The sequence below is a fragment of the Maylandia zebra genome, linkage group LG5 (assembly GCF_041146795.1).
Source record: "Maylandia zebra isolate NMK-2024a linkage group LG5, Mzebra_GT3a, whole genome shotgun sequence".
In the NCBI taxonomy this organism is placed as follows: Eukaryota; Metazoa; Chordata; class Actinopteri; order Cichliformes; family Cichlidae; genus Maylandia; species Maylandia zebra.
In genome coordinates, this window is record NC_135171.1 from 17,188,971 (window position 1) to 17,205,415 (window position 16,445).

Below are 16,445 nucleotides of genomic sequence, written 5' to 3' on the forward strand. Positions count from 1 at the left end.
TTTAGTGTGGCAGATGGCTTTCAAAGTATATACCTCACCTGGTTTCAAATGCACCGGTACCTTGCTGGAGAGTGCAACACGGAGGGCTTTGACCTCGTCTGCTTGGGGGTCAGCCTGCTTGAAACATTTGGTATATGCCATGACCCAGTTAGTGTCAATGGGTAGAGTCTGCAGAAACTTTGCTCCACCCTTTTTTTGACAGTCTTGTAGCATGGGACCTAACACATTTGTGCCCACAAGAAGAGAAAACTTATCATTGTACGATTGATCTGGACTAACTAATGCTAAGATGTTGAAACACTTGTCTGTGCCACAAGCACTTTCAGGGAACTGAACTTTAGCCTCAATGTACCCCACATATGGTACCTTTTGTCCAGCCGCACCTTCGATGTCCAGTACCTCTTTTATAGAGAACAGTTCTCTATGAGAAAGATAGCGAGAATAGAATGACTCTGATATTATTGACACTTGGGACCCGGTGTCAATTAAACACCGACACGGAACTTGATCTAACCATGCTAAACCATCACAAGGCTCCCCAATTAGACCCTGAGGAAACTGGGGAGGCACCGTTGGAGCTGGGGCTTCGTACATGCACTGGCTTGAAGGCTTGGAACTGCTCTGACCATCAGCTCCTGCTCGTTCCACAGCAGGAGCTCCTACTGGTTTAAAGGCAAGTTGGACTGTGGACTATTCTGTCGCTGAGCCATTGAACACTGGCTTTGCCCAGCACTGTGCCTCTCACACAATTTCTTTTGCACTAATATGGCATTGGTTGGGTTTGAACATTGTGGCAACATATGTGAATCCTCCCCACAATTATAGCAAAATTTCCCAACCCTTTTATGATCACCAGGTAGCCTAGCAGGAGTTGGTGGAGCTGGATTGTGGATTTTGGTTCTGTGCGATAGCTTCTGCCTAGTTTTATCACTTTTGGGACACTGAGAATTTGCTGCAGATGAGCTGTTCATTAGCTCTGCTTCTAGCTGCCTGATTCTTTCCTCCAGTTGCTCTCTGGTACAAGCATCCAGCGCTGTGGGAGGTGTGCCAGAATGCCTGCCGTCATCTGTGGCTACGAGTGTTCGAGCCTGCACTTTAGTTGAGGTGCCGCTCATGTAACGTCTCCTGCGCATTTCTTTTAACTGACTCTCTTTCTCATGCGTTCTGATTTTAAAAAGCAGCTCTGAGAAAGTGGGAATAACATGATGTGCAGATCCCACTATTTCTTTTAGATGCAGAGTGGCAATTAGAGAGTCATCCCAGCAACCTCTGAGGAACTGCTTTAGTAGCTGAACATCAAAATCACTTCTAGGTATGCCATTACCGTCAACTACCTCCTGCAGCAACGTCTGGAGTCGGCGCAAGTAATCAGATGCCTTTTCTCCACTATTCTGATGAGTCTCTAGGTACTGGATATACAGCTCTTCACCTCCAGTGACATTGCCATAAGCCTTGTCAAGCTCATCGAGATAGTCTTTTGGTGATGCTTGAGACCCAATAGAAAGGGCCACATTCAAAGCAGGGCTAGCCAAGCTATCGAGGAAAACACGGCGCTGCTGCCCTTCGGAAAGGGTAGAGTCATTTAGTACCTGTTTAGCTCTAAGTCGCCATACCCTGTACTCTACCTCATTAGGGGGTTTTGGAGAGTTTCCTGAAAATGAGCGGAGCTCAAAACCAGAGGGAGTGTGCATGGGCGAGTCATGTTTTACAATGTGCTCCACAATGACTCTCTGAACCTCCGCTGGCAAAGGATCAACAAGCAGGGAGTCCGCATCAAGTGCCTGTTTAGCCTTGGGCACATGGCCATCATCACAGGCGGCAGTTGACCTGGGACCTGGTGTGGACTGAGTTTTAACTCCCAAGGCAGGAGTTGAGGTAGCTAACCCCTTATATGTATCATTTTTCCCACACATGTGGCTCACTGCAGCCTGATTTAAAGTCATGGGGCTCACATTATATGCTAATGCCAGTTCGTTTACTTGTTCTCTGAAACTAGCAGTCACATCATCAATTGCTCGAGCGAGGGGGACCACATCATGCGCCAGGTGAAAACTGTCAGGTCCCTGAGGACAGTACTCATCTATCTGAATAACCTCCCAACACTCCCCATCTGCTGAATGTTCTCCATCTAAGAGCATTGGGGTAATGCACTCCATGAACTGACACAAAATAGTGTCAGGGAGACTATCTATTTGTTGAATTTTGACAACGTGATCCAGCAAAGCGAATGCTCTTTGCACCTCTTGTAGTTTAATCCCGGCTTTAGCCCCTTTTAACAAAACAGTGTACTCTGGATCAAAACCATACCTGTCACAAAACTCCATTGTCTCTCTCTGCAAAGCAGTAGATGAATTCACAGATGTCTGAGCATGTGCTTCAGGATAAAGTTAGTGATGCGCTCCAGTCCCTGTTCGGGCGCCAATTTTTTCCCTACTACTCTTAGTTGTAACCAATACGTCTACTCACCAAAGAATGAGTGAAGCAATATGGATAACAGCAGAGGACAATTTATTTAGGGTCTGATGGCAATTTACCATCGGTATCCAGCACTTTAAAGGATTGATGGACTGGAGCACATCTGTCCTTAACATACCCTCTTAAACATCAGCTTGACACTGATATATCAAAGGAAACTTAACCGACTTTAAGTGCAAATGTTTCAACCTGAACAACTTAAAACTTCTCTGGGATACAATGTAAACAAAGACAAGAAGAAGAAAAATATTTCCATCAATAGTCACTTTTCCTAACCAGGAGACAAGTGAATATATTATGTAAAGAGTCCTTTTTCTCAGTCCTGGGGTTGTAACACCACAACCTCCTCAGTCCGTAATCAAAGAGTGTCTATTTGACAATAACCAAAATGTCTTTGGATAGTCTTTGTGAATGAAAACAAAACAAAAAAAACAAATGGTATTAGCTGGCCAGCAAAATAAAGAGAGTGTATGGCACTGAGTGCGGGCGTGTGTGTGAGTACTTCGGTCCAAATAATCAAGGTCCGGATGGATGAAGGGATGGCGGCCGCTTGTCCTTTAATGGCACCAGTAAGGCAGCACAGTAGTAAGGCAGCACAGCAGCGAGGCAGCACAGCAGTAAGGCAGCACAGCAGCGAAGCGTCTGGCAGGAGAACGAACAATAGTCCTTTTCAAGGCTACTGCAGAAGGCGATATTCCCCGCTAGCTCACCCCAGCTTGCTCTCTGGCACAGCTACAAGCCACGTGAGCTCATAGCCCCTCCCGCTAGATAACCAAATTAACACTGGGTTACAACTCCATTACATTTTACTTGGAAATATCAACTAATTAAGCCAATGAATTGGTTTAGTGAATATTACTTGGATCGAATGATTCAATTTACATACAAAACTGAGGACACATAATTACAAACAATCCTCAAGTAATGCACTACAAGAAAAACTGCTATTTTAAAGTAATAGCACTGAATTTGTAATTTTTTGTAAAATTTATATAGCTAATTGAAATAATAATTACAGGGCCAAAAAAACATTTTTTTCAGTGTGGATAAAAAGGTGGAGTTCTAGATTATCAAAAATACCTGAATTTCATTCATCACAGCTAAAGCATAAACTTCTTGGAGGTTGTGTTAGAACAGTTAACCACACAACCAGCCATATTGTGGCATGTGGGAACAGTTTGTTGTAATCTCCTGCCTTGGAACACAGTTTGTTGTTGAGTTTAAGGGAATTGTGTTTACTGTGCCTGTTATAGTTATGCAGCTGTTATAGTTGTGTTACTGCTAACACTACAGTGCTCTTTTATGGTTTGCAAGTGTTGTTGAAAAGAGATGTTGCACCTTAATACATACTTTATGTATTAAGGCTAATTTACAACACGGAGCAACTCTAAAAAAGAATGCAGCTTAAATCTAGCTTCAGTGTTAACTCTATGATGATTTTTTTAGAGTAGGGTTCTATGGTATAAATTAGCATTAACACATGAACTGCTTAATGCCACCTTAAATGCAGGGGTTATCGTGACACCTGAAGCTCGGGTGTTTCTGTGAGTTCTTACCTTAGTAACTCCTAACCTCACCACAATATTCTTAGTCTGAACATTCATGCCCCAAATGCTCCAGAGGACATGAAAACTACAAACATGGCAGAAAAGTCTAAATCTGTCACCCCAAATTGTAGCTGTGACACTTACTGCTGTGTCTAGACACCTGCCAATCAAAACAGCCATGTCCCTAACAATATCATCCATGTGGAGGGTTAGAAAAGCCAGCCAGCCTATGATGGGAGAAATTAGACTTAAACTGTTTTCATAGAAGTGTGTAAAATATGCCTTTTAAAGCTATAAATGTAGACATTTTAACATAGGAGTCTATAGGCACTGATTCGGTTTTGATGTATAAAAACAAAAGCTGGACAAAAGCTGGCAATTTTGAAAAACAAAACAAAACAAAAAAAACAACCCCAGAGTGTGTATTGTGCTAAAATGCATTCTGGAGAAAATAAATGATACATTGCCATGACTTAATAACTCTTCTCTGTGGAAATTCCAGAGAATTCTGAGAAGACTTGAAGGGGAAAAAATGAAAATTTGTCTCACCGTGCTGACTGACCTGCTGTTATGTATTTTTTTCAACCTACAATCTTTGTTTAGATTGGCAAAGGTTATCTTCTGAGGAAATCTCACAAACATTATCAGATGATGACAACATATTTCCCCAAACGTTTTATCTGCTGGAACATGTTTTTCTCAGCCAATTGGCTTACAACCCTGTTTAAAAGATGATTAGATGAAGCTGCCATGGTCTCTGTTACCTGCTCAACTTCTTTGTTATATATATGCTGCCTGAAGCTGTATTAATTTTTCTCTCTTTTTTAAATGTTTTTGAAACTTTTTAAATACGATAGCTCGTAGTGCACTCGGTAACCTGCTGTTGTTTTCCAGTAAACTATGCTGATCATTGCAAAATCACTACAGCACTTTACTATTCGTTCAGCCTACTTGACATAGGGTGTGTAATGAATCACTGAAGAAGTATAGTAGTTCCTCTGTTTGTGTGTATGTGTGTGCGTGCGCGTGTGTGTTTTTGTAGCAGGCGCTCACTATTGGTCTTAGCTAAGCTCTCTCTCTCTCTCCCTCTCTCCCTCTCTCTCTCTCCCTCTCCAGGGGAGGGTCACGTCACACCCACTACCAGACTGTCAAACACAACGAGGACTACAAATAGGGCAGAGAGCAACAGAGACACACATAAAATTCCTCTCTCAGCTGAAGACTGCCTGAATACACAGAAACAAGCACAGAAATAGTCATGGCTCAAGGTAAGTTGTATGGTGCCTCCTTACTAATTTTATGGTGATGTTATCTTTTGCACGAAGAGGTCTTTAATACGTAGAATTTGATAGAAATAGTTAAGACCTTACTCAGTATAAAAAAAAAAATCAATATTGTTACATGTGTTGTTTTGAGTCATTCATTCGGGTCAGCATGGGTGTTCATTATTATCCCACTATGTCTATGTTAATGTGACTGTGATGTTTAGTTACAGAGTTTTGTAGAGAAGTGCATGTTTAGGAGGTGAAACTTTCACTCTTAACCTGAAGGCACGGTGCCAAAGATTTCCACTGCTGTCTGAAGTCATCACTATTCACTTCAGCACCGTACTGCTGTATATAGCGATGTCACATTTTCATCAAGGATCTGAAGATCTAAAAAAATGTTTCACCTTTATATTTGAGAAGATGATTGCCTTCTAAGGTCCCTAACACTTAATAATAGCAGCTGGTGCTTCCATTACTTAACCAGTGCTATCTTTATAGGCTCACAGAGGACCAAGAAAGAATTCGGATGGTGCTGCTAAGAAATTCATAACTCCACAAACAGCACGTCATTTCTGTTTAATAGGAATCCCCAATAATTCAAAAACATAAAAAGTTGCCCACCTGTGTGTGAAGTCAAACACCGCAACATACCAAAAATATCTGTGGAGGGCAGCTGGACACTTTAATAGCAGCCTAACCGTCTGCCAGCGCACCTCCGAACAAATTGTAGTTGGTCATGCTTACACTAACTTCTTATAAATAAGCAACATTTGTTTTCCATATGCTGAATGTGCACAGAGCATTTATTTAAATCTGAATGAACTTTTGAAGGAGAACCTCAGTCAACATGGGTGTCTCCTTGAAGACTGAAAAGTTCAGAGTGTTTTTCCCTGTTTATTTCTCCAGGATTTTAAACAGTGTCGACTGTACCAGCTCATGCACACTTGTCCCCAGCTAGACTTTGTGTAATTTTCCTTATGAGGCTCATAGTGGCCTCAGTGATGCTAACCATGATCCACACATCACGGGGGGGGGGGGGGACTGTGGCGTGTGGCTCATGGTTGGTAGACTGGAAGTGGAGAGTGGGTGTGTTCAGTATGTAAACGTTAGAAAAAGAGGGAGGGTCGAAGCTTAGGAATTTTGGCCCGTTCAGTTTAAAATGGAGTGCTGTCCTTATAATTTACGCAACCCTGCAGGATAAACTGCAACCCAGTGATATGCATTCAGTTTGTCTTCACACCACACATGCATACCATATGACATACCAAAGCTGCTCCGCTTTAAATGAAACATTATGTTCAATTACGGGAGCAAATCAAAATACTTGCCTTTTGTACTATCAATGTAGCCGCAACAAGCCTCCAGAGCCCTGCAGAGAGGATGATGTCAGTTCCCCACTGCACCATTAGCCTGTTGTCTCTAAAGGTTTAAGGTGACAGACATCCATGTGTTATTAATCTAAGTAATTGTTTTCACATTGTGTAAGCTGAGGGCATGTTTTATTGGACTTCCTTGTCTCCAGATGGCTCCTATATAACTTGACATAATAATTGTGCTTCAGTGCAATGCTTACATTTTTTTTTTCAAATATGTGTTGATTGGTTTGGGATCATGAACAGACTAAACAGAAAAGCCCTCATTATGCTCTGACTACACTCTCCAGCTGTGTCAGAATACACTGCACTAACGTGTCTTCAGTTAAGACCGGACTAAGTTCAAGATCAGTAAAACATCAGAGCCATGCCAAATACTGAGGAATGAGCCCCTATGGATTTCATGTAAAACCGCAGGAACTTTTTCTAGTCGAGCCTTTGTTTACTTAAGTCTCTCCTAGCCTTGTGACTACCACCTCATGTCTGTTTCAAGCATTAAGTTTGCAAGGAATAATACATAGGGAGAGGCTAACATGACATGTCACAGTGCAGATGACCAGTGGTTACACAGCAGCAAGAGAATCTCTGAGTCATCATATAGGTGGGCCTTTAATCAAAGGGTGGGATTCTTTAAGTTACAAAGGACACTGGAGCGTGAAGGGAGTGACTGTCTGGGTTTAGCTTCTGGTAAATTAATACAGGAAGATCTGTCAGATAATATCATCCTTGAATGTTGGAAAAGACAGAGCATCCTACAGTCTGCAGTTTAATTTCAAAGTGAAGTCATCACAAGCAGAAGGAACAAACAAAGCAGTTGTTTTATGTTTTTTAGATTATGTGCCACATCCACAGCTGCGACACAGGAAATCCAGACCTTGTTAACTGCACTTTTTCAGTTAACTGATCATTTTTTAAAAAGTATTTGTTGGACACTTTTGATTTTATTAGAGTTCCCGATGTCCTACACAGCAAATAGGTTTCATAAAGCTTCCACTTTTTTGCGACATTGCATCATGTGCTCCATATGCATAGAGGTATATTTTTTCCTATCATTATAAGAAACAAGGCCATGACTAATGAACTTCACAAATCTAAATGATTATTCTGGACTAAAAATCCAACTTTTTAGGTCAGCATTGAGAGAAATTACTAGGTAAGAGATGTTTTTAGAAGTAAAAATTGTAAGTATGGATATGTCAGTATTGTTTAATATAAATAGCATTTACACTGTATAATTTCTGTCAGTAGTTGTGTAGTAGCTGTGTGTGTACTCAGCTAAATGTGCTGCAGACAGTGTTTGATTATTGTAAATATATTATATGCAGATACTCTTTTACTCTTTGTGTTTTTTTTCTTGATCTGCATTTTTATAAAGAATAATAGAAACTCTCATTACCAAATGGTTCTTTATAGACTATACTGCATATTTTAAATACTACTTAAATACTTTCTTTTTTTATTCACGTTTTTTTCCCTCCCTCTCTCCATTTTAGCTCTGGACATCGATCGCTGGAACTTGGAGTGCGAGTTCAACAACACTGACCATCGCACCGATCTCAATGGCATTGATCGTCTCATTGTGAGGAGAGGCCAGCCTTTCTCAATCAGCCTGTACCTTCGCTCTGGAAGCTACCAGCCAGGAGTCAGCTCACTTGATTTTGTTGCAGAAACAGGTACTGCTCCTGATTCTTGTATTATAATATTTATATCATATACATGTGTTCTTTTATGAAGTTTATATGGTCTGTATCAAAACAATTGGAAAATTGAATGAATAAAACTTTCCCTACACAATAGGAATAGGAAAAGCATTGTGTCCTCTCATTCAGGAAGTTAGCAGCAACTTGAAACCATTTATTACCATGTGTTTATGCTGTCACTATTTTCATTTTTGCCTATTCAAGAATGAGAAGGGAAAGAAACAAAGTTTATGGAAAGGGAAGTCATGTTCCCGTCTTCAGTGATCAGCAATAGTGCAACACCCTTTTCACACTGGGCTCAGTTACAGTAGCTGAAAGATGTTTCCATTTCTATCCTCTATGACCTTAGTTGTTATTCTTTGCAGCCCTAGAAACTATATCTTAAATTTTTTGCAGTACAAACAGTGAAAGCTCTCTGTCTCTTGTCCTCTTCTAATATTTGGATAAGTCTCTTATGAAGAGCACGATAAGTCAACTTGTTGCAGACCATCGAATGAAACTCTTTAAACAGGAAATGTTGCTCGCCAAGAGGAAAGCGTGTGTATAATCACAGATAATGATATCAGCCTTTGAAAGTCGAATGTGCTTTAATGGATAAGAGCGGCACCGTTCACCCCCCCAGTGTGTGAGCCCAAAGCTTGCCCTTGCTTTAGCTGGCTGAGTGGGAGATGTCAAAGAGTTGGCTCTGTGGATTAAAGTGAACACAAATGATTTTAAATTCGTTTAACACAGCAGAATTTAGGAATGAATTACTAATCTATTATGATATCCACAAATCAGAAGACATACTGTAAGTTTACATTCCCTAGCTACGACTGTTTCACTAGGATCTCTGCCTCTTCTTTCAGACTCAGACTTCTAACTATATTTGGGGTTTCATGCAGGTCCTCAACCCTCTGAACAGTATGGCACCAGGGCCTCTTTTGGTCTGTCTGCCAGCATTGACACTTCCTGCTGGAGTGCTGCTGTCACCAGTCCACCCGGAGACACGGTGGCCCTGTCAATCTGCTCTGCACCAGATGCGCCTATAGGCCGCTACACCCTGACCCTGGGGCACTCTGCGAGGATCGAGTTCATCCTGCTCTTTAATCCCTGGTGTCCAGGTGGGTAAACAGAAGCTGTCGCACAAGGGGCTCTTGTTAAGACTCACTTTGATGATCCTGTTTATTGCAGGAACTTTTCAGTTGCACGAGTGAAGAGACCATTTAAGGGAACGGTTGCATAGTCAAACAACTATGTTGTGATTTTTAAGCAATAGTTCAGCCTTGAGCTGAATATTCCTTTGTTGGAATAGTTTTGAAGCACTGGATTGAAAGTGAATGAAAGAGAAAGATTGAAAAAGAGGATTATAGACAGAAGACAGCTGTAACATGTCAGCTACTTCACTTGTGTTTACTTTTGAGCTGAGCTAGCACTAACCTTTCCAGCAGCAGCCTGTAGTCTTTCCTTTGGTACATAATAGTATTTTACACTCTTGTGTTTTCAATAGGCAGTTTCCAATAGTTAAAGACCAGCAGTACATCATTTACACCCTAGTTAGGACATGTATTAAGGCATGTATTAATGTTTGTAATGTCTCTTGGCAACAGGTGATGCAGTATACATGGACAACAAGGAGAATTTGGCAGAGTATGTCTTAGCTCAGGATGGGATCATCTTTCGAGGAGCCTACAAACATCCCATACCTACTCCCTGGAATTTTGGACAGGTGCCAGCAACAACACTGACACAATCAGCCTGCCTACATTATCCACATAATCAGTTATATAAGTTCACACAGTGCCAGAGCGGTGAAGGAGTGAACCGCACTCATTCTGATAACAGAAAAATACATCTAGATCTGGATACATAAAGAGGGTGGACAGCATGATAAAGTAGTATTTTCTTTAGTAGGATCCTGAGAGCCAGAAGATAATGTTTTCCTATTCTGATTTTTTAAGCACTCCCTTTCTACAATTCAGTTTCCAGAGGACAGTTTCCCTTCTTCCCTTATTAGAGAAATTAGGATCATTTGTTACTTTGATGGACTGTCTAATCTTAAAGAGTCTCTCCTAACCTATTGAACTGGCTGTAACTGGGACCTGGTACATTCAGATGCTAGGGTATTCGGATCATGCCATGAACACAGATATTTCAGCCCAGTTTCAATAGAGTTGATTTCTAGTGAAAATACTCCTATTTCCCCGACTAGATATTGTAATGAAAAACTTCAGAGCCCTAACAAGCTTTTTTGCGCCTCGGACCGGTTTGTGTCCGACAATATATATTGTTGTGTTACAACAAAATAAAACCAGTGGAGGTACCAAAAAGAAGAAGATTTATTCATAACACAGGGGAAAAGACCCAGGGAAACTGAGTTAACAATAAAACTGATAAAAAAAATAAAAAAAAACCCAATAAAAACCCTGAAAATCATGAATTTCACACCCAAGCCTCAACTCTTGCTACCTGGTAATGAGTTTGTACTTGCTCGGCCAACTCCTTTGAGCTTTCACTTTACTGTTATAATATCAGCCTCTTTCACCTGGCAACTCATCCCCAGACAGCTATACGTCTGACTCCCCTTCTACAAATGAGAGCTGGAAGTCCTGCTGTGCACTACAAAGACACTGAATAAAAGTTTTGTTTTGAAAGTGCTAAAATTACTGTAAATTTCTGAGCTCTTGGTAAAATAAAGACAAGAATGTAATAATGAAGAACCAATTTTTAACAAAAGAATAATAATATCAGATCACTTAACCTCCCTTGTGGCAATAAAATGCAGCATCAATAGAAAGCCCAGGATGTCCTATTTACACTGCAGTAGGCCTGAGATACAACACATATACTTTGGTTGATGTATAGGTCTCAAACTTGCATCCCTCACATAGGGCAAGAATGAATTGTTGAGTGTTAGGAGGTTAATGGATGGTGCGTTCCATCAGTTTTTCCATGACGTGACTCTTCAAAAGCTGGTATCGCTTCCTCTGAATTTTTACCTTCCTGCTTTAATGCCTGAATATCCTCCACATCATGCCCTGCCAGAAATCAGTCTGTTTCCCCTTTAAAATTCTGAGTGAAGTCCCTTTAGTCCTCTGCTTCCTGAAGTATGGACATAGGTTGAATTTGAAGGCAGTAAGCCCTGCTGTCCACTACAAAGTATACTTTAAATCACTGTAAATGTGATTTTTAGCAGCAGAAGCACAATATCTGCAAAAATAAAGGATAACCTCCCTTGTTATAAAATGTGGAAGCCTTAATGCCCGTCATTCTGAATGAAAACAGTATTGTATATGAATGATTGGGTATGCTCAAAGTTTTGACTTGCATTGTATTTCAGATTTGTTGTATTTATTTATTTTTATAAAGCATGTGCCTGCCATGACATGCCTAGTTTTGTTATTTTTCCGCTCACACTTAATCTGCAGTTATGTGTCTTATGTTGCGGTACAGTTTGAAAGTGGAATCCTGGATGTCTGTCTGAGGATTCTCGATATGAATCCTAAATATCTGAAAAATCCTGGCAAGGACTGCTCAGGGAGAAGAAATCCCATTTACGTGTCCAGAGTGCTGAGTGCTATGGTTTGTCCTTTTGACTTCTCGATATTCTTTCATTTTGAGAGAGTATTGTTTCTCTTTGTTAATTTTCATAGACACGTTTCTTTTGCCTGGCAGGTGAATTGCAATGATGACAAAGGGGTGTTGCTGGGAAAATGGACAGGTGACTATGAAGGAGGCGTCAGCCCCATGTTATGGAGGGGAAGTGTGGAAATCCTGCGCAACTGGGACACACAAGCCTGTCAGCCTGTTCGCTATGGACAGTGCTGGGTGTTTGCTGCAGTGGCCTGCTCAGGTAAGATAGCACAGAGCCAGGCTTGGTAGCCTATCTCTAAAAACCGCTTGCTTAGACTCAAGCAGACAAAACATTATATCCTACATATAAGCACATATTTATGATATGCATTTTGTTCATCTTTTAAATATGATAATACTTAAGTTATTGTTAAACCTTGTCAGTTTCCAGGGCCCTGGGCATCCCCTGCCGACTTGTAACCAACTATCTGTCTGCACATGACACCAACAGCAACCTGGTGATTGAACGCTATGTCAATGAAAATGGAGAACTCATTCAATCCAAAGAAATGATCTGGTGAGAACTCTTTTAAGTTGACTCACAAATGGTGGGACAGCTCACAGATTCAATTTAAATCACTGACTATCTTGAAATGAGAGAATCCACAGGCTATACTCAGCGTGAATCTGTTGTGTCATGGGGCAAGTGTGAAGACCTGAGTTACTTTGGTTAGGGCAGCTGGGTCTGGAGTAATGAAGAGGTGTGGCAAGGGTGGCCATAATGTTTTTGCATGTGATGCATGGTTGTAATACATATGACCATGCAGTATGTTTCTATTATGCTATCCATTTTATGGTATGCATTGTATCTACAGGAACTATCACTGCTGGGTAGAGAACTGGATGACTAGACCTGACCTTAAACCTGACTTTAATGGTTGGCAGGCCTATGACCCCACGCCTCAGGAGAAGAGTGAAGGTAAGAAAGACTGTCCATCTAAAGCATGTTGTTTTATCAAGTAACGTGCTCACTGTGTCTTTCCCCCCGTTTCCCTCAGGGGTGTACTGCTGTGGCCCCACCCCTGTCAGAGCCATTAAGGAAGGTGAGCTCACGTTCAAGTACGATGCCCCCTTTGTCTTTGCTGAGGTCAATGCTGATGTGATCACATTCATGAAGAAGAAGGATGGCAGCACATCGAAAGTTTCTTCCAATGCACTCGTTGGCCAAAAGATCAGCACCAAGAGTGTGGGCAGTGATGCCAGAGAGGACATCACTCATCTCTACAAATACCCTGAAGGTAGATCAAACTTTTAGCACTCCAGCTGAATCAAATAAGTTCTTTCTCTTTTGAAAAAAATAGATATTTACCCAAGATGTACTATTTAAACACTTGTTTGCAATGCAAAGAGGGATTTACCATGCACGCCTCATCCAACATGGTCTCACATGTTTGCATTCATTGCACTTTTGCCCAGTTTTTCACACACCGTAAGTGTGCGTGGAAATCATTCCCTCATACCTGTAGGTAAAACCAGGGTCACTTTCTAGCTACATTCCTGAATTGCTTATCAGTGTTTGCATTCCCCCTATTGTACATAAAGTCAACTCAGAACACCCTTAGGCTCATTTACTCCTACACACACTTTATCACTTTGGTTCAAATATACTGTAGAAATTGATTATACAGCATGGCAAGGCATATGGGCCGAGGCTTCTGTTATTTAAGCCATGATGTCGCTTCAATACTCACAGGATCTGCTGAAGAGCGGGAGGCTTTTAAGAAAGCTGACCATCAAAACAAGCTGCTCCAGCAGCAACAGAATCAAGGCCTGCACCTCAATATCAAGGTGACATCAGATATGAGGAAGGGCTGTGACTTTGATGTGTTTGCTGTGGTTACTAACAACACACAAAGTGAGAAGAAGTGCCGCCTGTTGTTTGGATCCTGCGCGCTGTCCTATAATGGGTTTATGGGAGGGAACTGCGGCTTCAAAGATCTACTCAATGTTGAGCTTTCCCCTGGAGGAGGTAAGTAAGCTCACCGCTGATAGAGAACGTTAGTACAGACTTTTCTTTTCACTGTAAGTTTAAAATATAATGTCTACGTCCTTCCAGAGAGGAAAGTTCCACTAAGGCTGAACTACTCCAAATACGGTGGTCAGATCACTGAGGACAACCTAATCCGTCTGGCAGCTCTGCTGCTGGACTATACCACTGGAGATACAACACTGGCAGTGAGAAATGTTGTACTGGACAACCCTGAAATCAAAGTCAGGGTGAGTAGCAAGATATGTGACAAAATACAAACTTTTGGGGTCTTTAAAACCCAGAAGTGACCTGAACAAATATAACCAATGTCATGCATGATTGTTATGAGATAAGCAGCATTATGAGCTTCATCTGAGAGTGATCATAATTTTTGGCCTGTTTCTGAACAGATCCTGGGAGAACCAAAGGAGAATCGGAAGCTGGCTGCAGAGATCACCCTTCAAAACCCTCTGCCAGAGAGACTGGAGAACTGCTGCTTCAGCATCGAAGGGGCCAACCTGACAGGGGGAGGAATCATTACTGAGAGGTCATTAAGCCATTAAGATATTTGTCTTTTTTCAAGACAACCTTTTAAAAATTATTACTGTCTGTAATGGAAATGTTACTTCCCAATTTGAATTATGAGATTTGTGTCATATTGTTTCACGTTTTGCTGCCAAGTCTCCGTTCAGCACCCGAATGTCTGGCTGAATGTGCTGCTGTTTAGTCAGGACAGGAGGTCACTGGAGCAGGCAGGAGAGAAAATAAATTACCAAATGGATTCCTTATGATTGCTCAACAGAAGAAGATAGGAGGAGTATCTCCTCATTGAGTGTTTGAACAGTGTCCAATAATTTACTTTACATAAATCCAGCTTTGTGTTTCTGACTCCATGACTGATGAGCAATGTGCCTGCTATTTTTTTTTACCACGACTATGTTTAGCCAAACTCTTCAGAGCAATTCAAACACTTCAACTCCAACTGCACCATTGCCATAAATAGTCACAAGTATCATGGTTTGTTTGACAGCAGGAATTATTGAAATGTCTATGCAATCACAGGACTGTGATATAAACCTTCTGGTGTTGCCTCAAAAGTAATATTTAAACTTTTTTCCTGCAGGCTGGGACCAGTGGGACCTGGTGAAGATGCCAAGGTGAAAATCTACTTCACACCCACCCATTCTGGACTGAGAAAGCTGGTGGTTGACTTCGACAGTAACAAGCTGTGTCATGTCAAGGGCTACAGAAACGTGATTATTGGAAAATAAAGCCTTTCAATGTCCGTAATCCATTAAATGGAATTATTCTTACTCTTTTTTTCAGACCAGGCATTTAAAGATTAGACAATGAATCGAGTTTAGTGCCTTTCTGCTCCAGTGCTTTCTTACTGTCTCCTCTCTTGTTTATTAGGGATTACTATGTGGATATATACTTTAGTCTGAGCCCAATTTTTTTTTTACTGTGATTTATGAATGCTTTGTACTCACCGATGCCAGCCACAGTCTGATGATTTTAGGTATTATGTGTTATTTGACAAAATTAAAAATCTTGTTTGCCAGTCAGTAACAGCCTTTGTTTCCACGTGACTGAGAATGCAATGTGTAGGTTTTTGTTTGCGTATTGTATGACAGTCAACACATTTGGACTAACTACAGCAAAGGCAATATGGAGGAGCTGTGTTTATGATGCTTTTTCTCTTGTTTATATACAGTAAATATTTCCCTGGCTAATCACAGCCAATCCTGAATATTTTATTTTACTCATGGGATCCATTTCCACATGCACACTGTGACTCTGCAAATATTCCTTTTATGGTAGCATCTCTGTCCCTAGTAAACATGCTGGCATTAGTTCCCCGTATGTACTGAGATTACAAATGAATACTTCAAACACACTTTTGTCTCCTAACACATTACATCATTTAATGACCCTCTGTTATTACTGCAATGAAAGCTTTACTTAAAACAAGGATCATCATAATCTCCTCTCACTTATAAATCCTTCATCACTGATTATACTCAGACTGAGCTGTGGAATATTCTGCAAGTTACTACATGCCAGTTTCCTTTATATTCTTTTCTCAATTCCTCTGTAGTCAGAGAGACAAAAAAAGACAGTTGATTAACTTAAAAAAAAATGCATATCTGCTTTTTCAGCCCCATTTCTCATGCACCTCTTTTTCCATGTCTACTTAGGCTCCTGTAGCTGAGCTCTCTGGCACCTGTTCCCTTTCATCTGCCTCTCACGGCTCCAGTGTTTGTCCTCCAAATACTTCTAAATGAGCAGAGAGGGCTCTAGCTTTATGACACAATTATCAATTATCATTGTATTAGACAGCTGCAGATCACAGTGCTGAACTGGAACACAGCCACAGACCTGTAAAGCTTATTCACCATTTAACAGTGCAAGATACCACAGATATATCTCAAATATGCTACAAGCTCATATCACGAGCAGGCTGAACTCTTTAATTTGTGCCGTGCATTTAAAGAAAGCAT

At 41.0% G+C, this 16,445-nt stretch overlaps 1 protein-coding gene across 1 annotated transcript; it reads left to right on the forward strand.

The window, feature by feature from the left end:
• Window positions 1-5,150: 5,150 nt before the first annotated feature.
• tgm2b (transglutaminase 2b) lies at window positions 5,151-15,509 on the forward strand. Its single transcript, XM_004545159.4, has 13 exons — window positions 5,151-5,290; window positions 8,157-8,336; window positions 9,248-9,466; window positions 9,953-10,071; window positions 11,796-11,924; window positions 12,018-12,195; window positions 12,360-12,492; window positions 12,791-12,894; window positions 12,974-13,213; window positions 13,669-13,944; window positions 14,032-14,192; window positions 14,355-14,491; window positions 15,068-15,509. The coding sequence occupies exons 1-13, from the start codon at window positions 5,281-5,283 to the stop codon at window positions 15,213-15,215; spliced, it is 2,034 nt and encodes a 677-aa protein (XP_004545216.2). The 5' UTR covers window positions 5,151-5,280; the 3' UTR covers window positions 15,216-15,509.
• Window positions 15,510-16,445: the final 936 nt, after the last annotated feature.

Coding starts and splice junctions, on each gene's coding strand:
- tgm2b (XM_004545159.4), top strand. Junction 8,337..9,247: donor TGATTTTGTTGCAGAAACAG/GTACTGCTCCTG, acceptor GGTTTCATGCAG/GTCCTCAACCCTCTGAACAG. Junction 13,214..13,668: donor TCTCTACAAATACCCTGAAG/GTAGATCAAACT, acceptor CAATACTCACAG/GATCTGCTGAAGAGCGGGAG.